Raw genomic sequence first — 26,919 nt, forward strand, 5'->3', positions numbered from 1 at the left:
GCGCCGGGTTCTGGAACATTAGGTCCTCCTTTATAAACTGGCCAAGAGTGAAGTCGGAGGGCAGCACGGTGGCGCAGTGGTTAGCCCTGCTGCCTCACGGCGCTGAGGCCCCAGGTTCGATCCTGGCCCTGGGTCACTGTCCATGTGGAGTTTGCACATTCACCCCGTGTCTGCGTGGGTTTTGCCCCCACAACCCAAAGATGTGCAGACTAGGTGGATTGGCCACGCTAAATTGCCCCTTAATTGGAAAAAAAGAATTGGGTACTCTAAATTAAAAAATAAAATACATTTTTTTAAAAAAAGAGTGAAGTTGGATGGTAGAGTTGGTTAAAATACTTCCTAATTTCAGAGTTGAATCTGACACAGGAGACGGCCATTCAGCCCCTCTATCCTGTTGCACCATCCAATCAGATCATGGCTGATCACTATCCCAACATTTACCACCCTTTATTCCCGAATCCCCTTACCCAATAAACAGAAAGCGATCAATCTCAGTTAGAGAGCTCCAAATAACCCGCAGCCTCACCCACTGTCTGCACAGCATTCCAGATTTCCACTGCGTTTGGTGTGAAGAATGTTTCCTGACATCACCCATTAAAGGCCCGATTCTACTTCTCAGAATCTGCTCCCTTCTTCTGAACTCTCCCACAAAGCGAATAGTTTCTCTGTCTTCCGTATCAACTCCGACATTTTGAACAGTGTCCTACTAATAAGTTATTTTTTTCCAAGAATGTTGTTTGAATGAATGGGGGTGGTGGGGCTGGTTTCGCACAGTGGGCTAAACAACTGGCTTGTAATGTAGAACAAGGTCAGCAGCGCGGGTTCAATTCCTGTACTGGCCTCCCTGAACAGGTGCCAGAACATGGCGACTAGGGGCTTTTCACAGTAACTTCATTGAAGCCCACTTGTGACAATAAGCGATTATTATTATTATAGGAGGAAATGGACTGAAACATAGAAACTAGGAGAAGAGTAGCCATCTGCCCCTTCGTACCTGCTCCACCATTTAATTATCAAGGCTGATCCTCAAACTGAACACCACACTCTCCCGTTGCCTCTTGACACCGTTAAGAAAAATCTATCTATTTCCTTCTTAAATATATTCAGTGATTGAGCAGATTCGTCCCGCACACAGAAGCTGCCTTCGAAGGTTGGCACAAATGAAATGTGCTGATCTCTCAGGTGACCCTTCAATTTCCCAGCTCTCCATTAACTATTAAAAGTAAGTTGTAAGCCATCTGCTCTGCCCTACACTGACAGTCCAGTCTTAATGAGGAACAGGACTTAGCTTGTCAATAACTCTGGATGCACATCAAGTCCTTGTTGAGAGTTCACAAAGGTGTTTAAGGCACTTCCATAGCAGGGGCAATAAAGTGGGGCAGGTCAGTTCACACGGACATCACCCTGGGAGGGACCTTGGTTGCTGGTTGCAGTGGTGTAAAGCAGATTCTCACGGTAATGTCTCCCAGTCTGGAGTTCAGTATTGAGCAAAGTACAGTCCTTGGTGAGTGAACATTCCCAACAACACCTCAAGGGGTGGTTTAAAAATGATAAGTGATCACCGGCTGATGGTAGATCCTGTGAAGGTGATGGGGATCAAAAATGTTTTAATCACTGCACTAAATATTCTGTGCTGATTCAACTATGAAAAACACAAGTTCTGTAACCCAACTCCAAACAACTCCTGCAATTGGCACCCATTCAAACATTCGCCTAAATAAGTTGTAACCGTACTTTTAATTGTTATGTCAGTTATTCGGTGTAGTTTGGAACTGGTGCTGCTTACCAATCCATTGTAGCCCTTCTCACTAAACATTCTTGGCTAAACCTGACGAATGCATGTTCTCATCTCCCCATATGTGGAAAATCTCGGGAGACTCAACTCATCAATTATCGCTGGCTTTAAATCCCACCGCTCTTCACCTGCGGCAGGCATCATCTCTAAAGGAAATAAAATAGCAGTGAAACAGAAGCCACCAAGCGTGGCATTAAACAGCCGTTTCTCAGTCAGTCGAGGCGAACTCTGGCGTTCCGAGTCAGGCTACGTGTAAAAGATGATCTCTGGAATCTGCCCATCTTCCACAGACGTCCCGTTGTTGTTTCCTGGCACGTTGAAGAAGACAAAGTAAGTGTTGATCCCAGTGGTGGGGGACTCGTGAGTGACCTTCCGCAGTCCCTTGGTGCCGTAATGAGAATCAGGACCCTGACAGAAGGCAGAAAAGGGAAGCATATTAGAAGCAGCAGAGCAGGAACAATGATGGAGGTCCCAGAGTGTGAACTGCCAAGACGGAAATCTCCAGTGCACATGGAATACTGGGAATTACCTCCATATTAAATAATTTCCTGTAAATCTGTCCCCAATAAAACAATCCTATCTCACATTCAGAATGGGATCAGCCTGTGTAAACCTTGTACAGCACAGCCACTCTGTTAAGGATTTAATTACAGTGTGGGGTTGACATACACAGCTGCCTTTATAAATGTCAAACATGGACCTTTATAACAGAAATACAAAATATGTTCATAATTGGTGACTTTAAAACGAGGACTTAATTAATTCTATAGAACTGGTCTAATTACCCCTCGCTCTCACCATTTGGACCCTGAACGATTTTGTGCACTACATCTGTAGCCATGGGTAAGGTTCCAGGTTTTACTGTCTGTCCTGGTCAGTCTGCCTGCTGATAGAGTTCATTGGAAGCACCAGGCCAGGTCAGGGTGATGATAGTAACTATGCCCAACTCAGATGGAGTACAATGCAGTCACTGCCATGCCGAGCTCTGACACGGGGAATGGATACCCAAACACAGTGAGGCGAGAGTGAGACAGTAACGGGAAAGGGAGGAAAGAGAAACTCCCTGCTCGTGGAATTCACTTGGGATAAGAAAAGCTTCCAATGCAATTGGCTGAGAGAGGGGCCATTTCGGAGTCAAAAGTTCTTGAGGATGAACAGATACCTTGAGAGTCGCACAGGCGGTGTAGCTAACTTTTGGTAATATCTCAATGGGCTCCTTGAACATGACCCTGAACGTATTGGCCGACCCGTCACAGCAAAACCCTGTGTCGTTCTGTCCGAGTGTTACGTTCTTCTCATTTTCAATGATCTGGAAAGAAAAGGTCAACTCAATTATTTCAAATGGTCACAAACACCAGCTCCCCCCCCCCCCCCTCCCCCCCCCCCCCCCGTCAGCCCAGTTACTGACCACCCCCCCCCCCCACCCCCGTCACTGACCACAAACACCAGCACCCCCCCAGCCGTTACTGACCACACAGCCCAGTTACTGACCACGCACACCCCCTCTCCCTCACCCAGTTACTGACCCCCCCCCCGTCAGCCCAGTTACTGACCAAGCACCCCCACACACCCCCCTCAGCCCAGTTACTAACCACAAACACCAGCCCCCCACCCCCCCCGCTCAACCCAGTTACAGACCACAAACACCACCCCCTCTCCCTCACCTAGTTACTGATCATACACCAGCCCCCCCTCAGCCCAGTTACTGACCACAAGCATCAGACCCCCCCATCCTCAGCCCAGTTACTGACACAAACCCCCCCCCCTCAGCCCAGTTACTGACCACAAACACCCCCCCCCTCAGCCCAGTTACTGACCACAAACACCCCCCCCTCAGCCCAGTTACTGACAACAAGCACCAGCCCCACCCGCTCAGCCCAGTTATTGACCACAACCAACCCCCCCCTCAGCCCAGTTACTGACCACAAGCATCAGCCCCCCCCCCCGCTCAGCCCAGTTACTGACCACAAACACCAGCCACCCCCAGCCCAGTTACTGACCACAAACACCCCCCCCCCAGCCCAGTTACTGACCACAAACACCCCCCCCCTCAGCCCAGTTACTGACCACAAGCACCAGCCCCCCCCCTCAGCTCAGTTACTGACCACAACCAGCCCCCCCCCCCAGCTCAGTTACTGACCACAACCAGCCCCCCCCAGCCCAGCTACTGACCCCCCCCGTCAGCCCAGTTACTGACCACAAACACCAGCCACCCCCAGCCCAGTTACTGACCCCCCACCCCCCCGTCAGCCCAGTTACTGACCACACACTCCAACACAGCCCAGTTACTGACCACAACCAGCCCCCCCTCCCGCCAGCCCAGTTACTGACCACGCACACCCCCTCTCCCTCACCCAGTTACTGACCCCCCACCCCCCCGTCAGCCCAGTTACTGACCACACACTCCAACACAGCCCAGTTACTGACCACACACTCCAACACAGCCCAGTTACTGACCACACACTCCAACACAGCCCAGTTACTGACCACAGCCAGCACCCCCTCCCGCCAGCCCAGTTACTGACCACGCACACCCCCTCTCCCTTACCCAGTTACTGACCCCCCACCCCCCCGTCAGCCCAGTTACTGACCACACACTCCAACACAGCCCAGTTACTGACCACAACCAGCCCCCCCTCCCGCCAGCCCAGTTACTGACCACGCACACCCCCTCTCCCTCACCCAGTTACTGACCCCCCACCCCCCCTCAGCCCAGTTACTGACCACAAACACCCCCACCCTCAGCCCAGTTACTGACCACAAGCACCAGCCACCCCCCCCCCCCCCACATCCTCAGCCCAGTTACTGACCACAAACACCCCCCCCCCTCTCGCCAGCCCAGTTACTGACCACAAGCACCAGCCCCCCCCCCCCTCAGTCCAGTTACTGACCACAAACACCAGCTGCCTCTAGGCTTGGGCCTGCAGCGTTGGCATCACTTTGCCAATGCACCTGTGCTGCTGTGACATCATGAGGGGGAGCACTGCTGATAAATTGCATCGCGCAATAATGTAGTTTTGAGAAATCAGGAAAGAGACTCAAAAGGAGGAACCTTTTGAGAGAAAGAGGCTTGAAAAAATATTTCATATTTCACCTGAGGAAAGGTCACCAAGAGCTGGTGAAGGGAGTCTATACATTTCTGTTCCTCTCCAATCACAGAACAGCTCACTTAGCAACATTTTATGTTACTCAAGTTTAACATTTTATCCAACTGGTTATTCAGGAAGATTCAGTGAGCTTGAGGAGTGAATTACTGACACAGACTATTTTCATTAGCCAATTATTCCAAACTCAATATGGCATTTGAATATATCGTAAGGGCCTTTCCGATTGATTTCCTAGTTTCCTATTTCTTTTTCTTTGTTATCATTTTTGATCCATGGATGTTTAATACCTTTGAGTCGAGCAAAGGAAGTGAGGAACTGAAAGTTGCAAGACAGTGCACTGTGCTATCGGAGATTTCACTTTTGAACAGCAGAACTCAGACTTTCTGGCACGCGAGAGGTCGGAGGGATTCAGTTTGATTGGCAGCCTGGTGGCCAATGGCCGTATTCTGCCCAGTGACAGACAGTGATTGGCACTAATACAGAGTGCACATGTTTTCAGAGGATGCAGGAAATGACAGTCGGATCCTGGACACTGAGGAACAGCTGTGAGTGTCTGTCTGTCTTCCTCTCTCTTTCTCCAGAAATACTGCCTATGTACCGCTTTCTGGACCTGCAGAAACGTTTTTGAGACCTGGATGAATCTACAGTGATTCATTCCAGACTGAAAACAAAAACGTCCACCTGAAGGTCTAGATTGAAGAAAGGTGAACTGAAAGACGTCCATCGGAAATAAACACTTATCTTTTTAATTTCATTATTATTTTAGACCCCTCTTTCCCCTCTGCGTTTGTCTGTCACATTACAATGTAATCTTTATTATTGTCACAAGTAGGCTTACATTAACACTGCAATGAAGTTACTGTGAAAAGCCCCTAGTCGCCACATTCCGGTGCCTGTTCGGGTACACCGAGGGAGAATTCAGAATGTCCAATTCACATAACAAGCACGTCTTTCATGACTTCGGAACCTCCGGAAGAAACCCACGTTGACACGGGGAGAACATGCAGACTCAGCATAGACTGTGACCCACGCCAGGAGTCGAACCCGGGTCCCTGGTGCTGTGAAGCAACAGTGCCAACCACTGTGCTACAGTGCTGCCCATAAAATATATAGAAATAAAGAGTGGAGTAGGGCAGTATGGGGCGCAGTGGTTAGCACAGCTGCCTCACGGCGCCGAAGACCCAGGTTCGATCCTGGCCCCGGGTCAGTGTGTGCAGTTTGCACATTCTCCCTGTGTCTGCGTGGGTCTCACCCCCACAACTTAAAGATGTGCAGGGTGGGCGGATTGGCCACGCTAAATTGCCTCGCAGCAAGACAACGAGTGGTTTGCTAGTCCATTTTAGTGGGCATTTAAGAGGTAACCACATTGCCGTGGATCTGGAGTCACGGAGACCAGGCTGGGTATGGACGGCAGATTTCCTTCCCCAAGGAACACTAGTGAACCAGAGTTTTACAACAAATTGACAATGGCTTCATGGTCATCATTAGACTTTAATTCCAGATATTATATTGAGTTTAAATTCCACCACCTGCCGTGGTGGGATTGGAACCCGGGTCCCCAGATCATTACCCCGGTCTCTGGATTACTAGTTATTTAGCATGAAAAGCACGTTCATAGAATGATACAGCGCAGTACAGGCCCTTCGGCCCTCGATGTTGCACCGACATGGAAAAAAAAAACTAAAGGCCATCTAACCTACACTATGCCCTTATCATCCATATGCTTATCCAATAAACTTTTAAATGCCCTCAATGTTGGCGAGTTCACTACTGTTGCAGGTAGGGCATTCCACGGCCTCACCACTCTTTGCGTAAAAAACCCACCTCTGACCTCTGTCCTATATCTATTACCCCTCAATTTAAGGCTATGTCCCCTCGTGCTAGCCACCTCCATCCGCGGGAGAAGGCTCTCGCTGTCCACCCTATCTAACCCTCTGATCATTTTGTATGCCTCTATTAGGTCACCTCTTAACCTTCTTCTCTCTAACGAAAACAACCTCAAGTCCATCAGCCTTTCCTCATAAGATTTTTCCTCCATACCAGGCAACATCCTGGTAAATCTCCTCTGCACCCGTTCCAAAGCTTCCACGTCCTTCCTATAATGAGGCGACCAGAACTGTACGCAATACTCCAAATGCGGCCGTACTAGAGTTTTGTACATCTGCAACATGACCTCATGGCTCCGGAACTCAATCCCTCTACCAATAAAGGCCATCACACCATAGGCCTTCTTCACAACCCTATCAACCTGGGTGGCAACTTTCAGGGATCTATGTACATGGACACCGAGATCTCTCTGCTCATCCACACTACCAAGAATTTTACCATTAGCCAAATATTCCTCATTCCTGTTATTCTTTCCAAAGTGAATCACCTCACACTTCTCCACATTAAACTCCATTTGCCACCTCTCAGCCCAGCTCTGCAGCTTATCTATGTCCCTCTGTAACCTGCAACATCCTTCCGCACTGTCCACAACTCCACCGACTTTAGTGTCATCTGCAAATTTACTCACCCATCCTTCTGCGCCCTCCTCTAGGTCATTTATAAAAATGACAAACAGCAACGGCCCCAGAACAGATCCTTGTGGTACGCCACTCGTAACTGAACTCCATTCTGAACATTTCCCATCAACCACCACTCTCTGTCTTCTTTCAACTAGCCAATTTCTGATCCACATCTCTAAATCACCCTCAATCCCCACCCTCCGTATTTTCTGCAATAGCCGACCGTGGGGAACCTTATCATACAAGGCGTTTGACATCAAGTGGCTTCGACTGCCGGAACACTGCACACAGCTTCCAAGGTGGCCACAGCCGCCATTCTCAATAAAAATGCCTGTAGCGGCAGTTGGGCCCTTCTCCCGTGGTTCGGATCACTGTAGAACACTGCCACCAATCGTTCCGGGCCCCACCCCCCACCAAACACACCAGTGGGTCTCAACCCACACTTACTTGATGAACCCCGCTCAATAGCGAATACAGAAGCAAAATATCCATCAACTTACATTCCTGGCTAGCTTCCTCTTGTACACCAATATCTTTCTCCTGATTAACCTTTTAGTCATTCTCTGCTGTTCTTTATATTCTGACCAATCATCTGACCTGCCACTCACCTTTGTGCAGTTTGTGCTTTCCTTAACTTCTTTAGTTAACCAGGGACTGGAGCTCCTCCTTTACAGCAGGAATATACTTAGCTCAGTTTTCTGAAATGTCTACCACTGCACAATTGATTTATCTCCTCGTCTCGTATCCCAATTCACTTCACCTAACTCAGGTGGTCTCGTCTCGTACCCCAATTCACTTCACCTAACTCAGGTGGTCTTTTTAAAGTTTAAAATACTAGTTTTAGACCCACTCTTCTCCCTTCAAACTGGATGCAAAATTCAAACCCACGGAAGAAGTTTCACCCACCTGAATGTTAACCTGGTAATCTGTTGGGCCATGTATAGATCCATAGAGTCCAAAGCCCACAACTGACAATCTCCGAGTCACTGAAAACCTTTGGACACAGGAAAAGGAACAGTTAGCCTCCAGACTCCTTCCAAATGCAGAGTCAGAATTCACTATTTCCCTATTTAAAAGCTATTAAACGCATAATTCACAGTACAAAACATTTTACCTCAGATATTCCTCAGCTTATAATATTTGTGAACCAGCCTCAGGGGCCAGAATATTCCGTGCTGGTCAAATAAACCAGACAGGTTTTTAAACTTAGCTGGGAATAGTGCAACCCACCCTCGTTTTCAGAAACTGAGAGACATTAAAGTATGGGATATGGAAAAGAGCCTCAAAACAAACTAAAATTATTCAGACTTTTTACTGGCTTATAAAACCGGATATTGAGAACATTAATACCTGATATTGGGAATAATAACAATGGGTTGCCACACTAATTGAATGTTCTTTGTTTACTATTATCCCAGCAATTTTACATGTATATACACACACACACACACGTATATATTCAGTGGCTGAGTCTGTTAGAATGACAACAAGCCCTTGTATGAAGGCCCTGACTCCTACTACTTAATGTGTTTATTATGAATTCTGTGCAGTCGAGGTTAAGACAATCTAATCACTCTGTCACACGCACAATTGCTCCTCAAGTTCACTGATGATGGTGTGCGATCTCTTTAAACACTGGTCACATTGCTCATGTGTTCAGGCCCCTCCAGCCAAATCTACCAGTCCAAAGATGTGATTAGGTGGATTGGCTGTGCTAGATTGCCCCTTAGTATCCAATAAGGTTCGGTGGGCTTACTGGGATAGGGCGGAGGTGTGGGTTTAAGCTTAAGTAGGGTGCTCTTTCCAAGGGAAAGTGCAGACTCGATGAGCCAACTGGCCTCCTTCTGCACTGTAAATTCTATGATTAGTATATTAAACTCAGTCTAGCACACGGTCCATCAGCAACCAGGAATGCTGCAGGAAGCACCCATGTAGTGGCACAAGATTCCCAAACACAAATCCTTGCGCACTAATGGACCACAGTATCCACATCCCTTCATCTCACTGTTGGGATCAATTCAGCAGAATTGATGGATATCTCGTGAAATATCTCCCACCAACTCCAGCTCAGTATCAGGACAGAACAATCGAACAGTGGATGGAGGGGAACATTGAGAGCAGAATGGGGCAGGGAAGGGCACATTGTCTTAAGAGTCGAGTAAATTTCATTATGAGCAAGTGACGATTGCCTTTCTGAACAAGACGACCGCCCTGACCCACAAAAGGTCAGCAAGGATGTAACGTTTATTTCAACCCGCCTCACCTGCTGATGGGTCACAAATGTCAAGAGGGAAGAAAAAAGCATGAGCTCCAGGAGATGTGGGGGTTACTGGGTTACGGGGATAGGGTAGATAGGTGGGCTTGAGTAGGGTGCTCTTTGTAAGGGTCGGTGCAGACTCGATGGGCCGAATGGCCTCCTTCTGCAAATTCTATGATTCTATGAGACGATGAAACACAGTCACACTGCCAAAGGAAGATGCAGGACCATGGTACGCTTTCTCTGTTACTACAACGAAGCAGCCAATGGCCTTGCCAAGAAGGACACAGGATAAATCACCCGAGGATAAGGGAGGGGATTCTTCAAACGGAGCTGCTCAGACCGGGAGTGTCCCTGATTCCATAGCCATCGTGCTCGGGGGAGCTGGTCAGATCCAGGGCGTTGAAGAGGCTATGATGAGTCTCAGCAAAATCATGTTAGCCAGGGTTCTGCTCCAGATCAAAGCCCAACAACATGGCTGGGAACCAGCGTGGGCAAATGGAGAGGACTGGGTCAGGACCTTGGGTGGTGATAATTCACTCCCCATGGTTAGCTGGAGAACAGTGAGCACGTACAGGAGGCGTGAGTGGAGAGTTGTGTACGAACCTGATCCTGTCACTGGTCCCACTGTATCCCCAACGACTCTCCACCTGTTGAAAGCGGCAGATGCTGCACTCCTTTCCCCTCAGACAGCAGCGTGGTCGGTCAACATAGTCCACTCGTGGCTTGGGATTCAAAGTGAAGTGTAAAAACAGATTAACAACCTCCCGATCAGAGAGGATCCCAGATTGAGCAGGCCCTGAGCAGGAGAAACAAAAACAGAACAAATATTTTGGTGCTTTAAGAATTTTATCTTCGGACAATAAGTCACTAGGGTACTAAAAAGAAAAATACATTTAGAGATTCCTACAGCACAGGGGGCCATTCGGCCCATCCTGCATTTGTCAACTCTGGAGCTGCCTGCCTTGCTCTGTCCTCTGGTTTTCTCATCCACACTACGGGATACCTGTGGATATTACCATCAGATATTATAACAATTCACATCAGCTGTTTTTAGACATCATCCAAGCTGCTCATTTAAACAAAATGTGCTGTCATTTCCTGATTTTAATGTAACAATGTTTTACAGTACAGAAACAGACTATTCGGCGCCATAGGTCAATGCTGGTATTTATGCTCCACCTGAGCCTCCTTCCATCCACTCTTCACCTCACCCTCTCACCATACTCTCTATTCCTTTCTCCCTCGTGTTTATCGAGCTTTCCTTTAAATACATTGATGCTGTTAATCTCAACCACTCGGTGTGGTTTTGTTTTTCTATGAACAGGAGACGTTCAGTTCAACCTCAATATTCCAGTCTAGAGTTAGCACTACTGCCTCACGGCGTGGAGGACCAGGGAGGCAGTGTTTAGCACTGCTCCCCGAGGGCGGCACGGTGGCGCAGTGGTTAGCACTGCTGTCTCATGCACCAAGGTCTCCGGTTCGATCCCAGGCTCTGGGTCACTGTCCGTGTGGAGTTTGCACATTTTCCCCGTGTCTGCGTGGGGCTCACCCCCACCCAAAGATGTTCAGGGTAGGTGGATTGGCCACGCTAAATTGCCCCTTAATTGGAAAAAATTAATTGGGTACTTAAAATAAAACAAAAAATTCCAGTTTAGGTAGTTAGCCAATAATCAAATCTTTCTTAGAGAATACATCCGAGGATCAATATTAGACAGCGTGTCGACAGTCCACATCACTCTCGGCTGCCCAGTATATCAACCCGGATTAGATCATGTCATCGGTGCCAACACTATCATTCTCCACATTTCTTCATTGTTTAACGGTTATCAAACGATTTGGGTTAAACTTTCCCTGAATGGACACGAGTATGGTTGAACTGACTGACCTGCAGCAAATTCCTCGATGCTCATAAGTGGGAAGCGGATCAGGGTTATGGCTTTTCCCAATACTTTCTGTTTGCTCCCTTGAGTAACTGGCAGCTGCTGCCTCTGGCATTCCGCCTCCGCCCAGCGCACCATTCCAGTAAAGAGCCGAATCTCCCGGATGCTCAGGGTATCCCGTTCCAGCACTGCACACAGTGTATCTGTACGCAGAGGGATACAGAGTTAATGGCCTGCAGGCTTTTCCCATTATTTGGTAAGCGATGCAACAAAGAAAGTCTCGCATTTATACAGCTCTTTTTGTGACCACATGATGGCGAAACGCAATTTAAAAGCAATTAAGAACGTTGTTTCAGAAATGTGGTCACTGTTGAAATACAGGGTGCTGGTCAGGCAATCGTCTGTCTTTAGCAACATTGACCAGGGAAAAATGACGAGGGCACGGAGGTGAACTCCTCTTCTCCTTGAATGGTGCCACGGAATTGGTTATATTTACCAGAGAGAGATTATAGCGTCTCCATCATCTAATTTGAAAGATGGCCCGACAGGGCGGCCCTCTCTGGGCACGGACCCTCCGACAGGACGGCCCTCTCTGGGCACGGACCCTCCGACAGGGCGGCCCTCTCTGGGCACGGACCCTCCGACAGGGCGGCCCTCTCTGGGCACGGACCCTCCGACAGGGCGGCCCTCTCTGGGCACGGACCCTCCGACAGGACGGCCCTCCCTCGGCACGGGGGCCCTCCGACAGGGCGGCCCTCTCTGGGCACGGACCCTCCGACAGGACGGCCCTCCCTCGGCACTGGCGCTCCGACAGGGCGGCCCTCCCTTCGCACTGGCCCTCCGACAGGGCGGCCCTCCCTTGGCACGGGCCCTCCGACAGGGCGGCCCTCCCTCGGCACGGGGGCCCTCCGACAGGGCGGCCCTCCCTCGGCACGGGGGCCCTCCGACAGGGCGGCCCTCCCTCGGCACGGGGAGGGAGAAAAGAGTAAACGTGTCAAGCTGAATTAGATTTAACTATTTTCAGCTGACAGCCTGTCCTATTCACTTGTGCCTTCTTGGTCTCTCCACACCTTTAACCATGAAGTAAGGATGGACGGATCTTGCTGTTGTTATAGCAGCTGCATCTACAGCTCATACCCAGTCAGTCCCATACTCTACACGGTCAGAATTGTTTGGACGCACAAGATTATTTGCCCCATTTACCCAATTTATCAATTAGGTTGCAACTCCATACCTGAATACATTATGTACGAGCGATCCAAACAATCTCGCTCCCAAACTATCACAACAACAGCTTAGATTCTCACCAAGATCAACATCAGTGAAGCCCTCAGCACTAATCGCATCGATGGTGTTCTTGTCGATGGTCTCCAAGCAGAGGCTGGCAAGCTGAGGCTCATCAAACAACCGGGCCTGAAATCATTTCAATGTGTAAAACGTGAAGAAAGGAAATGATTTATCAAAACTAACAGCATCTGCATTCATCCATCACAAAATAAACACTGGATGGAAACTCTAACGGCGAGAGATTCTGGCTCACTCAATACTAACGGGGTGAACAGGGAACTGGGGTGAGTGGGGTAGAGTTAAAAATAGGCAACTGAGGGGAGAGGAGGGTGGGGGGAAAAGAGCAGGGCCGTACAGTACCTCACTAGTAGGCAACAATTCAGCCTACAGCGTGAGCTGCTCTAGACTGTTGCTGCGGCAATATATGGCCAAGTTTGGATTAATCTCACACTTTGTTCAGATCTCCAGCATTGGATAGGGAGCACGAACCCTGGCTGTTTTCCCTCAACCTTGTTTGGTTCTTGGGCGTCTAAAAGGATGATTTTATCTGTCTTTTGTGTACAGGTCCACGTGTGGGATGCTCACAGCCGTTGTAGTAAAGAATCACCTGTGTAAGTAACATGAAAGCATTGTCAGCTCGCAGATGTTTGGTGAGAAACTCCACACAATGGGCCTCCAGGGCTGGCACTGCGTATTTCTTGGCCGTGTACAGAGTCGTCATCACAGTCTCAGGACCAATTTGCACCTCATCAGAGTACAGAAACCTGCAAAAGAAGAACAATACAGATTTGGGAAGGAGACCTGAAATTTAACTGGACCATATTCTTAAAATATAAAGTGAACGAGAATAATCCCAAGATGAACTCTCAGTTATCCCTAAACACAAAATCCATTTCTCAACACTTTGATCCATAGAGCAACACAGACCTCATGCCATAAACACAGGTACATATAGAACCAGAAAACTCCTCCAGGGCAGACCATTCTGCTCATCCATAAGAAACTATAAGGCACAAGGGCAAAATCGGGCCATTCGGCCCATCGAGTGCAGAAGGAGGCCATTCGGCTCATCCACGCGACCATAAGACATAGGAGCAGAATTAGGCCATTCATCTCATCGCAGCTACTCCGCCATTCAATTATGGCTGATATGTTTCTCATCCCAATTCTCCACATAACCCTTGATCCCCTTATTAATCAAGAACCTATCTATCGCTGTCTTAAAGACTCGGTGATTTGGCCTCCACAGCCTTCTGCGGCAAAGAGTTCCACAGATTCATCAGAAATTCCTCCTCATCTCAGTTTGAAAGGATCGTCCCTTCAGTCTGAGGCTGTGGCCTCGGGTTCTATTTTCTCCCCCCTCATCCTTCTAAATGCCAATGAGTAAACTGTTGCTTCACAGCGCCAGGGTTCTAGGTTTCATTCCGCGCTTGGGTCACTGTCTGTGCGGAATCTGCACGTTCTCCCCGTGTCTGCATGGATTTCCTCCGGGTGCTCCGGCTTCCGAAAGATGTGCTGTTAGGTGAATTGGACATTCTGAATTCTCCCTCGGTGTACCCGAACAGGCGCTGGAGTGTGGCGACTAATAATAATCTTTATTGTCACAGGTCGGCTTACATTAACACTGCAATTAAGTTACTGTGAAAAGCCCCTAGTCGCCACATTCTGTGACTAGGGGCTTTTCACAGTAGCTTCATTGCAGAGTTAATGTAAGCTGACCTGTGACAATAAAGATTATTATTTAAAGAGTCCTTTTCATTCCAGGGATTATTCTTGTGAACCTCCTCTGGACCCTTTCCAAGGCCAGTACATCCTTCCGTAGATACAGGGCCCAAAACTGCTCACAATACACCAAATGGGGTCTGACCAGAGCCTGATACAGCCTCAGAAGTACATCCCTGCTCTTGTATTCTAGCCCTCTTGCTAACATTGCATTTGCCTTCCTAACTGCTGACTGAACCTGCAAATTAATCTCAAGAGAATCTTGAACTAGGACTTCCAGTCCCTTTGGGCTTCTGATTTCCTGAGCCTTTTCCCATTTAGAAAGTAGTCTATGCCTCCATTCTTCCTACCAAAGTGCATAACCTCACACTGTACCCGAACAGGTGCCGGAATGTGGCGACGAGGGGCTTTTCACAGTAACTTCATTGCAGTGTTAATGTAAGCCTACTTGTGACAATAAAGATTAAAAAAAGGTTTTACACATTGTATTTCATCTGCCGCTTCTTTGCCCACTCTCCTAGCCTGTCCAAATCCTTCTGCAGCCCCCTTGCTTCAATACTACCTGTCCCTCTGCATGTATTTCATCTGCCGCTTCTTTGCCCACTCTCCTAGCCTGTCCAAATCCTTCTGCAGCCTGCCTGTTTCCTCAATACTACCTACCCCTCTACAGATCTTTGTATCATCAGCAAACTTAGCAACAGTGCCTTCAGTTCCTTCTTGCAGATCATTAATGTATATTGTGAAAAGTTGTGGTCCCAGCACAGACCCCTGAGGCACACCACTAGTCACCAGCTGGCATCTGCCACCCAGCTTATTTGCTCTTCCAACTACTGTACACACCCCTGTCAGCACAACGGGGCCGAGGTGGAGATGGTTAGCAACTTCAAATTCGTAGGGGTACCCATCTCCAAAAATCTGTCCTGGTCCACCCACGTCGACTCTACCATCAAGAAAGCACAACAGCGCCTATACTTCCTCAGGAAGCTAAGGAAATTCAGCATGTCCACATTAACTCTTACCAACTTTTATAGATGCACCATAGAAAGCATCCTATCTGGGGGCAGCATGGTGGCACAGTGGGTTAACACTGCAACACTGCCGAGGTCCCAGGTTCGATCCCGGCTCTGGGTCACTGTCCTTGTTGAATTTGCACATTCTCCCAGTGTTTGCGTGGGTTTCGCCCCCACAACCCAAAGATGTGTAAGGTAGGTGGATTGGCCATGCTAAATTGGAAAAATGAATTGGGTACTCTAAATTTATTTTTAAAAATAAACTAAAAAGAAAGTATCCTATCTGGCTGCAACACAGCCTGGTATGGCAACTGCTCGGCCCAAGATCGCAGGAAACTTCAGAGAGTCGTGAACACAGCCCAGTCCATCACACAAATCTGCCTCCTATCAATTGACTCTGTCTACACCTCCCGCTGCCTGGGGAAAGCGGGCAGCATGATCAAAGGCCCCTCCCTATTGGTTTACTCACTCTTCCAACTTCTTCCATCGGGCAGGAGATACAAAAGCTTGAGAATACGCACGAACAGACTCAAAAACAGCTTCAAGATAAAGATAGATAGTTTATTGAAGAATAAAGGAATGAAGGGTTATGGTGTTCGGGCCGGAAAGTGGAGCTGAGTCTACAAAAGATCAGCCATGTTCCCATTGAATGGCGGAGCAGGCTCGAGGGGCCAGATGGCCGACTCCTGCTCCTAGTTCTTATGTTCCCCGCTGTTACCAGACTCCAAAACGACCTTCTTATGGACTGATCTGATCTCTTCACACAGCTTCTCTACTGAGTAGTACTACACACCTATATGCTTCACCCGATGCCCAAGCATTTACATTGTATTTATGTTTGCCCTGTGTGTGTTTTTTTTAAATTTAGATTACCCAATTATTTTTTCTATTAAGGGGCAATTTAGCGTGGCCAATCCACCTACTCTGCACATTTTTGGGCTGTGGGGGTGAAACCCACGCAGGCACGGGGAGAATATGCAAACTCCACACGGACAGTGACCCAGAGCCGGGATCGAACCTGGGACCTCAGCGCCGTGAGGCAGTTGTGCTAACCACTAGGCCACCGTGCTGCCCTGCCCTGTGTTTTTTTGTCGTGTATGGAATGATCTGTCTGGACTGTACGCAGAACAATACTTTTCACTGTACCTCGGTTCACACGACAATTAGCAAATCCAATCCTGAAAAAGACCCCTTCATCCCCATTCTCTGCCTTCTACCAATCCTCTATCCACGTCAGTATCTTACCCTTAACATCATGGACTCTTATAGCCTCCTATACGGCACCTTGTCAAAGGCCTTCTGGAAAATTAAATAGATCACGTCCACTGGTTCTCCTTTCTCTAATTTCCTTGTTAACTCCTCAAAGAATTCTAGCAGATTTGTGAGACATGACCTCCCCTTTACGAAGCCCTGCTGACTCAGTCCTACTTTATCATGCAATCTCATCTTTAATAAAGGACGGCATGGTAGCACAGTGGTTAGCACTGTTGCTTCACAGCTCCAGGTTCGATTCCCGCTTGGGTCACTGTCTGTGCGGAGTCTTTGGCTCTAAATAATCCTGGAGCATTTGTCACGTGCACCCGTGTCCACCCATCCCACCCTCACACAACTGCCATTGGTCAACCAAGATAACCATCCTCACAATACGTCCCCATCCCAGCCAACTGCAAACCAAACATTCTTCTTACCGAATGAATGATATTTGACCATCAGTCAATGAGTGTGATACAGCACAGGAGGAGGCCATTCATTTTACCTGTACTAGCACTTTGTAAGATCAATCCAATTATCCTTACTTCATCATTAGTTCCCCATAGCCCTGCAGATTCTCTCTACATGGGCAGCACGGTAGCACAGTGGTTAGCACTGTTGCTTCAGTGCCAGGGACCCGGGTTCGATTCCCACTTGGGTCACTGTCTGTGCAGAGTCTGCACGTTCTCCCAGTGTCTGCGTGGGTTTCCTCCGGGTGCTCTGGATTTCTCCCACAAGTCCCGAAAGACGGCTTGTTAGATGAATTGGACATTCTGAATTCTCTGTGTACCCGAACAGGTGCCGGAATGTGGCGACTAGGGGCTTTTCACAGTAACTTCATTGCAGTGTAAATGTAAGCCTACTTGTGACAATAAATATTATCATTTTTCACACTTACCCAATTCAGCTTTTTTTTACTATCTTCAATGTTTCTATAATGAATACATTGGGCGCGATTCTCTGCCCCCCACGCCAGCTGGGAGAATAGCGGGAGGGCCTCCCGACATTTTTCACCGCTATTCTCCCCCCCCCCACGCCCGAACCACGCCACGAATCGCCGCTCGCCGTTTTTTACGGCGAGTGGCGATTCTCCGAGGCCGATGGGCCTGCTCGCTGCCGTCGTGAAACGGGCGCCAGATGCCCATTTGGGGCATCTAGAGGCCCGATAGGCACGGGAGCACCACGACTGTGCTCGGGATGGGACAGGCCCGCGATCGGTGCCCACCGATCGTTGGGCCAGCGTCCAAAACAGACGCACTCTTTCTCCTCCGCCGCCCGGCAAGATCAAGCCGCCACGTCTTGCCAGGCGGCTGAGGAGAAAGACTCCAACTGCGCATGCACGGGTTGGCGTTGTCCAACCTGCGCATGCGCGGCTGATGTCATCGGCCGCGTCAGCCGCCGTGACGCTTGACGTGCGGCCTTGACGACTGTCGTCAAGGCCGCGCCGCCGTGACGCAAGGGGCCGCGCTCCTAGCCCCGTCCGGGGTTTGGGGGGGGGGGGGGGGGGGGGGGGGGGGGGGGGGGGGAGAATCAGCCCCTGAAGTGGGCGTGAAGGCTGCCGTGGGTCACGGCCTGTCCCACGGCAGCCTTTACGATTCTCCGCATTTGCGGAGAATCTCGCCCATTATACATGGGTTACGGGACCCCTCCCACAACACTCACTTGAATAAATAAATTGAACTGTTTCAAGTAAACTAAAAACCCATTTTTGCTAATGCCCCAATGATGTTTCTCCTAGATTCATTGAAGCAGTCCCGCAGATTAATCTGCAGCACGGTAGCACAAGTGGATAGCACTGTGGCTTCACAGCGCCAGGGTCCCAGGTTTAATTCCCCACTAGGTCACTGTCTGTGCGGAGTCTGCACATTCTCCCCGTGTCTGCGTGGGTTTCCTCCGGGTGCTCCGGTTTCCTCCCACAGTCCAAAGACGTTCAGGTTAGGTGGATTGGCCGTGATAAATTGCCCTTAGTGACCAAAAAGGTTAGGAGGGGTTATTGGTTACGGGGATAGGGTGGAAGTGAGGGCTTAAGTGGGTCGGTGCAGTCCCGATGGGCCGAATGGCCTCCTTCTGCACTGTTTGTTCTAAAGACTATAGGGCAACCCAGGAGGTTTGGCAACCGAGTCTAAATCGGTTTCTATGACCTTCAGTTGTGCCCCTTCTCTACCTTATTATTCAGTTACATGGGACCTTTTATCAATGTAAAAACACAAATCATTGTAGAATGACAGTGACAACGATAGTGGGTCAGCTCAATTGTAAATGGTTTCTGTAGCTCAAGACTAAAAAAAGAAAACTAAAATCACGTCTGTCCAGAAGCCACACGATAATAATTCAGCATCTAAACACTACAGAGCAGCGAAAGGCAGCTGACTGCCTTTTACTGTAACACTCATCCCCGGGAGCAGCACTCCCAGATACAGTACACTTGCAATAATAAATAGACTAGATTTAAACCTGTCCGACAATCACCAACATCACGGCTATAAAGGGGCTTTTCCAGTTGCATTTGATATGCACCAACACAGATAGACATTCTTATCAACATTTCTTTGATTAACAAAGGGAACAGGGCCAGGGCTGCAGGAGCATCCACGATTTTTAAAATTTGATCTACACCCTCCTTTATTCAACAATAAAGTTGATAAAAAGCAACACTAACCAGCAGCCCCGGGCAGGGGCCGACTTGGAATCGGTGTTCCGACATTAACTGGAAAGAGGAACTGAAGGAAAGCAGAGCGACAGGATGACTGGAAAAAACAGCTGCTGTTTTTTTTTACTCTGAGCGCTGACGCAGTCTCCATGCATGGTCGATATTTCTAACATTTAATCATATATCTGACAATTAATGACCACGAGCGCCAGCGGTGCTGCCATACTAAAGGAATTCCCAGTATCGTGGACTTGTGGTGGCGGCACGTAGGAGGAAGTCGCACTCCTGCTCGAGGCTCGATTGTTTAGGGATTTGGTGCCCGGTCTCAGGGGCAATTTTTCAACAAATAAGCACAGGAAGACATGAGGAAGGAGGGCTTGTCCAAGAACCAAAGGAAAGCCGCCTGGAAAAAGGGGGCGAGTGAAGGTTCACCGTCGAGCGAAAGGTCGGCTCGGCAACTGGAAAGATGGCGGAGGCTCACCGCAGAAAAGATGATGGTTGTGGAATTTGAAAAGCAGTTTGTGCAGCACATGGAGGTGATGAGGACGGGGATGATGGCGGGAATGAAGGTATTATCATAGAATTTACAGTGCAGAAAGGAGGCCATTCGGCCCATCTAGTCTGCACCAGTTCTTGGAAAGAGCACCCCAGCCAAGCCCACGCCTCCATCCTATCGCCATAACCCAGTAACCCCACCCAACACGAAGGGCAATTTATCATGGCCAATCCACCTAACCTGCACATCTTCAGACTGTGGGAGCACCCGGAGGAAACCCACGCACACATGGGGAGAACGTGCAAACTCCGCACAGGCAGTGACCCAAGCCAGGAATCGAACCTGGGACCCAGGAGCTGTGAAGCAATTGTACTAACCACTGTGCACCAGGTACTGGTGGTGGAGGCGACTGCCCCAGTGAAAGCGACGGTGTCAAAAACATTGGGCGAGGTGTGGGAGCGGGAGCGGGGGGGGGGTATTCGCCAATCGCGTTATCGGATCATGCGCCGCACTGGGTGGACATGGGTCCTGGAGAAGGGGATAACGGAGAGGCCAGGGTGGAGAATGGACGTGGACTTGCTGGGGGACTGAGGTTTTTGTGAGAAGATCGGGAAAATGACTGAGGAGTATCATAGAATTCAAAGTGCGGAAGGAGGCCATTCGGCCCATCGAGTCTGCACCGGCTCTTGGAAAGAGCACCCTACCCAAGGTCAACATCCCCACCCTATCCCCATAACCCAGTAACCCCACCCAACACTAAGGGCAATTTTGGACACTAAGGGCAATTTACCATGGCCAATCCACCTAACTTGCACATCTTTGGACTGTGGGAGGAAACCGGAGCACCCGGAGGAAACCCACGCACACACGGGGAGGATGTGCAGACTCCGCACAGACAGTGACCCAAGCCGGAATCGAACCTGGGACCCTGGAGCTGTGAAGCCATGGTGCTATCCACAATGCTACCGTGCTACCGTACGTGGGATTTAACTTTACAGGGGATTAAAGCCAATCGGGAGGAAGAGTTTAGGGAGGTTATGGAAGACGGTATGTGATATGAAGTGTTCCAGAGGGAGAACATCTCAACCTCATGCATGAGGTTGGGGCTAATACAACTGAAGGTAGGACAGCATGGTGGCGCAGTGGGTTAGCCCTGCTGCCTCACAGCGCCACGGTCCCAGGTTCGATCCCGGCTCTGGTTCACTGTCCGTGTGGAGTTTGCACATTCTCCCCGTGTCTGCGTGGGTTTCGCCCCCACAACACAAAGATGTGCAGGGTAGGTCAATTGGCCACATTAAATTGCCCCTTAATTGGAGAAAATGAATTGGGTATTCTAAATTTATTTTAAAAAAAAATAAAAATACAACTGAAGGTTGTATATACAGTACACCTCACGAGGGCGAGGATGAACCGACTCTTTGAGCGAGCGGAGGACATAAGTGAGTGTTGTGGGAGGGGTCCCATAAACCATGTTCATATGTTTTGGTCCTGTCCGAAGCTGGAGAGAGGTTTTTAGTATATTCTCCGGGATAGTACACGTGAATGTGGAACCAGGTCCTCTAGAAGCCATTTTTGGGGTGTCGGACCAACCCAAGCTGCAGGTGGGGGCGGGGCGGGGGGGGGGGGGGGGGGGGGGGGGGGGGGGATCTACTTGAACTTCTAACTCTTGAGAAGGTGAAATTTGAGCTGAGGCGGATGAAGGAGGGGCTCTACATTCATGGGGACTATTTATTATGCACTTTCGGGAACTGGTTGGCATTGAACATTAGGGGTGGGGGGAGTTAGTTTATTATTATAGTATTGTTCACTGTTTGATTGTTAACTTTTACCTGGAATGGATGTACGGATTGTATAGAGGGGGGATTGTTCTTTTTGATTTGTTTTTCTGTTGTTGTTTATTGGATGAAAATGTGGCGAATAGAAAGATTTTAAAAGAAAGGAATTCCCAATATAGAAACGATTATTTGCATTGAAGCAACTGGTTTTTTTTGGTAAACCAATTAAGGGGCTATTTAGCGTGGCCAATCCACCTACCTTTTGTACATCTTTTGGTTGTGGGGGGTGAGACCCCACAAACACGATAAAAATGTGCAAACGCCACACGGACAGTGACCCGGGGCCGGGATTGAACCCGGGACCTCAGTGCCGTGAGGCAGCAGTGCTAAATACTGCTCCACCGTGACACCCTCTTAACCCGTTTGTATTAGTGACACTTCCACACTATTTAATAATAAGCATTAATAAACAGACTAATATTAGCAGGAGCTATTTATTTATAACTAGCAGGGGCAATTTTTAACTAGTCTGGGGTTTATGCTTATGAAGAACTAGACAGGGGTTTATCTGCTTATCAATAACTAGCCAGGGGTGTATCTGGTTATCAATAACTAGCCAGGGATTTATCTGCTTATCAATAACTAGCCTGGGGTATATCTGGTTATCAATAACTAGCCAGGGATTTATCTGCTTATCAATAACTAGCCAGGGATTTATCTGCTTAGCAATAACTAGCCTGGGGTATATCTGGTTATCAATAACTAGCCAGGGATTTAGCTGCTTATCAATAACTAGCCTGGGTTTATCTGCTTATCAATAATTAGCCTGGGGTTTATCTGCTTATCAATAACCAGCCGGGGTTTATCTGCTCATCAATAACTAGCCAGGGGTTTATCTGCTTATCAATAACTAGCCAGGGGTTTATCTGCTTATCAATAACTAGCAAGGGTTATATCTGATTATCAATAACTAGCCAGGGGTGTATCTGCTTATCAATAACTAGCAGGGGTTTATCTGCTTATCAATAACTAGCCAGGGGTTTACCTGCTTATCAATAACTAGCCAGGGATTTATCTGCTTATCAATAACTAGCCTGGGGTTTATCTGCTTATCAATAACTAGCAGGGGTTTATCTGCTTATCAATAAGTAGCCTGGGATTTATCTGCTTATCAATAACTAGCCTGGGGTTTATCTGCTTATCAATAACTAGCAGGGGTTATATCTGGTTATCAATAACTAGCCTGGGTTTATCTGCTTATCAATAACTAGCCAGGGGTTTATCTGCTTATCAATAACTAGCCTGGGATTTATCTGCTTATCAATAACTAGCGTGGGATTTATCTGCTTATCAATAACTAGCCAGGGGTTTATCTGCTTATCAATAACTAGCCTGGGATTTATCTGCTTATCAATAACTAGCCTGGGGTTTATCTGCTTATCAATAACTAGCCTGGGATTTATCTGCTTATCAATAACTAGCAGGGGTTATATCTGGTTATCAATAACTAGCCTGGGATTTATCTGCTTATCAATAACTAGCCAGGGGTTATATCTGGTTATCAATAACTAGCCTGGGGTTTATCTGCTTATCAATAACTAGCAGGGGTTATATCGTGTTATCAATAACAGCCGGGTTTTATCTGCTTATCAATAACTAGCCAGGGGTTTATCTGCTGTATCAATAACTAGCCAGGGGTTTATCTGCTTATCAATAACTAGCCAGGGGTATTATCTGCTTATCAATAACTAGCCAGGGGTTTATCTGCTTATCAATAACTAGCCAGGGGTTATCTGCTTATCAATAACTAGCCAGGGGGTTAGATCTGCTTATCAATAACTAGCCAGGGGTTTATCTGCTTATCAATACTAGCAGGGGTTATATCTGCTTATCAATAACTAGCCAGGGGTTTATCTGCCTTATCAATAACTAGCCTGGGGTTATATCTGGGTTATCATAACTAGCCTGGGATTTAATCTGCTTATCAATAACTAGCCAGGGGTTATATCTGGTTATCAATAACTAGCCAGGGTTTATCTGCTTATCAATAACCCGCTAGGCCGCAGCCCCGGTCCCCCGCCTAGGCCGCAGCCACGTTCCCCGGTCCCCCGCTAGGCCGCAGCCCCGGTCCCCCGCTAGCCGCAGCCCCGGTCCCCGCTAGGCCGCAGCCCCGGTCCCGGTCCCGGTCCCCCCGCTAGGCCGCAGCCCCGGTCATCCGCTAGGCCGCAGCGCCGGCCGCTCCCGTGGCCTCAGGGCCCCATACCTGAGCAGTGCCAGGAAGGCGGCGGGCTCCACGTCGGGCAGCTCTATCTCGGCCGAGCTGGTGGCCATGCCGCCGTTGAACATGGCATCAAAGACGGGCGCTGCCCACGGCCAGCACGAAGCGATGGGCAGGTAGGCGCCGGGCTTGGGCGGCCTTTCCCCACCGCGAAGTGGACGTCGCTCAGCAGCTCGTTATTAAACATGAAGGAGAATCGCTCCCGCACCGAGCGCTGCGCCGCCTGCCAGTTATACACCGGCGGCGGCGGGACTGCAGCCCGAGGCCCCGGTCCCGGCCCAGCGGCTGCCGGAGGCTCCGACACCGGCCTGGGGTCAACCCTCCCCGGCCCCACTCCCGGCCCCGGGCTGCCTCCGGCCGCCGTCTCCGCAGCCTCGGCCATTTTAGCGCAGCTCAGCCCGGGGAGGAGCCGGAGCCGGGGCGCGGCCCGGGGAGGGGCCCGGCCCCCAAACCCCCCCCAAACTCCCCAACTCCCCCCCTCTCCATCACCCCCCCCAACTCCCTCACCCCCCCCCCCCAACTCCCCCCCATCACCCACCCCCCCCCCCAACTCCTCACCCCCCCACTCCCTCACCCCCACCCCCCACAACTCCCAAACCCCCCCCCCAACTCCCCAACTCCCCTCCTCCATCACCCACCCCACCCCAACTCCCCCCATCACCCACCCCCCTCACCCCCCCCCCCCCATCTCCCCCCCTCTCCATCACCCCCCCAACCCCCCCCTCCCCCCCCCAAACTCCCTCACCCCCCCCAACTCCCCCTCGCCATCACCCCCCCCCAACTCCCCCTCGCCATCACCCCCCCAACTCCCCCCCACCCCCCAAACTCCCTCACCCCCCAACTCCCTCACCCCCCCAACTCCCCCTCGCCATCACCCCCCCCCAACTCCCCCCCACCCCCCAAACTCCCTCACCCCCCAACTCCCCCTCTCCATCACCCACCCCCCAACTCCCTCACCCCCCCCAACTCCCCCTCTCCATCACCCACCCCCCCAACTCCCCCTCTCCATCCCCCCAAACTCCCCAACTCCCTCACCCCCCCAAAACTCCCCCTCGCCATCACCCACCCCCCAACTCCCCCTCTCCATCCCCCCTCACCCCTCCCACTCCTCACTCTCCCCCCCAACTCCCTCACCCCCCCAAACTCCCCCTCTCCATCACCCCCCCCACCAAACCCCCCCAACTCCCTCACCCCCTCCCCAACTCCCCCTCTCCCCATCACCCACCCCCCCCACCAAACCCTCACCCCCCAACTCCCTCCCTCACTCCCCCTCTCACCCCCCAAACTCCCCCTCTCCATCACCCACCCCCCCAACTCCCTCATCCCCCCCCAAACTCCCCCTCTCCATCACCCACCCCCCCCCAACTTCCCCCCCCCCCAACTCCCCCTCTCCACCCCCCCTCACCCCCCCCCCCAACTCCCTCACTCCCCCCAACACCCTCACCCCCCCCAAACTCCCCCTCTCCATCACCCACCCCCCACCAAACCCTCACCCCCCCAACTCCCTCCCTCACTCCCCCTCTCACCCCCCAAATTACCCCTCTCCATCCCCCCCACCCCCAACTCCCTCATCCCCCCAACTCCCCTCGCCACCCCCCACCAAACCATCACACCCCCCCAACTCCATCACCCCCCCAACTACCCCCTCACCCCCCCAACTCCCTCCCTCACTCCCCCTCTCACCCCCCTCACCCCCCCCCCAACTACCCCCTCAACCCCCAACTACCCCCTTACCCCCCCCAACTACCCCCCTCACCACCCTCACCCCCCAACTACCCCCTCACCCCCCCACAAAACCCTCACTCCCCCTCCTCACCCCCCCCCAACTACCCCCTCTCCCCCAACCCCCCCCAAACCACCCTCTCCCCCAAACCCCCCCTCTCTCCCCCTCTCACCCCCCCAACTGCCCCCCCCCTCACCCCCCAACTCCCCCCTCACCCCCCCAACTCCATCACCCCCCAAACCCCGGGGAGGAGCCTGCGGCCCGGGGAGGAGCCCAGCCCCATCACCCCTCCTGAACCCCCCCCCCCCCATAACTCCAACCCCCCCCTCACCCCCCCAACACCATCACCCCCAAACCCCGGGGAAGGAGCCCGGCCCCCCTCTCCCCCCCCCCCCCCCCCCATCACACCCCCCCCCCCCCCATCACCCCACCCCGTCACAGCCCGGGGAGGAGCCCAGCCCCCTCACCCCCCTCACCGCCCCCAAACTACCCTCCCCCAACCCCATCACCCCCCCAACCCCATCACCCCCTCCCAAACTCACCCCCCCCCCCCCAACCCCATCACCCACCAAACCCCGGGGAAGAGCCCAGCCCCCTCCCCCCATAACGCCCCCACCCCCTCTCCCCCAACCCCCACCCCTCTCCCCCCCATGACCCCACAATCCCCCTCACACACCCCACCCCAAATCCCCCTCCTCCCAACCCCATCACCCCCCAACTCACGGGGAGGAGCCCGGCCCCCTCCCCCATCACCCCCTCCCCCAAAACCCCAGGGAGGAGCCCCACCCCCCAAACTCAACCCCCCAACTCACCCACCCCCCAATTTACCCAAATCCCCGCAAACTCACACCCCTAAACTCACCCGAACCGCCCAAACTGTCATCTCCCAAACTCACCCCCCAGAAACTCACCCTCCCCAAACTCATTCCCCAATCCATCGTCGCCACCCCCCTCCCCCAAAACACCCCCCGAAGGTAATTTGGACATTCAGAATTCTCCCTCAGTTTGTCCGAACAGGCGTCGGAGTGTGATGATTGGGGGATTTTTAAAGTAACTTAATTGCAGTGTTAATGTAACCTACTTATGACAATAATAAAGATTATTATTTTGTGCCCATGTTGCTAGTGTTCCTTTTTATTCCATGAACTCTAACTTTGCTCTCATTTGCTAACTTTGTC

At 50.7% G+C, this 26,919-nt stretch overlaps 2 protein-coding genes across 2 annotated transcripts in view; one reads left to right on the forward strand and one right to left on the reverse strand.

Annotated features, from left to right (window-relative positions):
• Positions 1-288: 288 nt before the first annotated feature.
• On the reverse strand, positions 289-24,421 carry LOC119974490 (BTB/POZ domain-containing protein 1-like). Its single transcript, XM_038813423.1, is given in 10 exon segments — positions 289-2,203; positions 2,958-3,104; positions 8,316-8,403; positions 10,273-10,465; positions 11,555-11,752; positions 12,857-12,962; positions 13,444-13,600; positions 24,004-24,098; positions 24,100-24,145; positions 24,147-24,421. Coding segments are annotated over 10 exon segments (1,446 nt in total). The 5' UTR covers positions 24,401-24,421; the 3' UTR covers positions 289-2,041.
• hacd3 (3-hydroxyacyl-CoA dehydratase 3) overlaps positions 19,778-26,919 on the forward strand; it is a 45,122-nt gene continuing 37,980 nt past the window's right edge. The window contains exon 1 of the mRNA XM_038813424.1: positions 19,778-20,038. Within this exon, the coding sequence (XP_038669352.1) occupies positions 19,832-20,038 (207 nt within the window). The 5' untranslated portion in view covers positions 19,778-19,831. The remainder of the gene's footprint in view (positions 20,039-26,919) is intronic.

This window comes from Scyliorhinus canicula, chromosome 12 (assembly GCF_902713615.1).
Source record: "Scyliorhinus canicula chromosome 12, sScyCan1.1, whole genome shotgun sequence".
Lineage (NCBI taxonomy): Eukaryota > Metazoa > Chordata > Chondrichthyes > Carcharhiniformes > Scyliorhinidae > Scyliorhinus > Scyliorhinus canicula.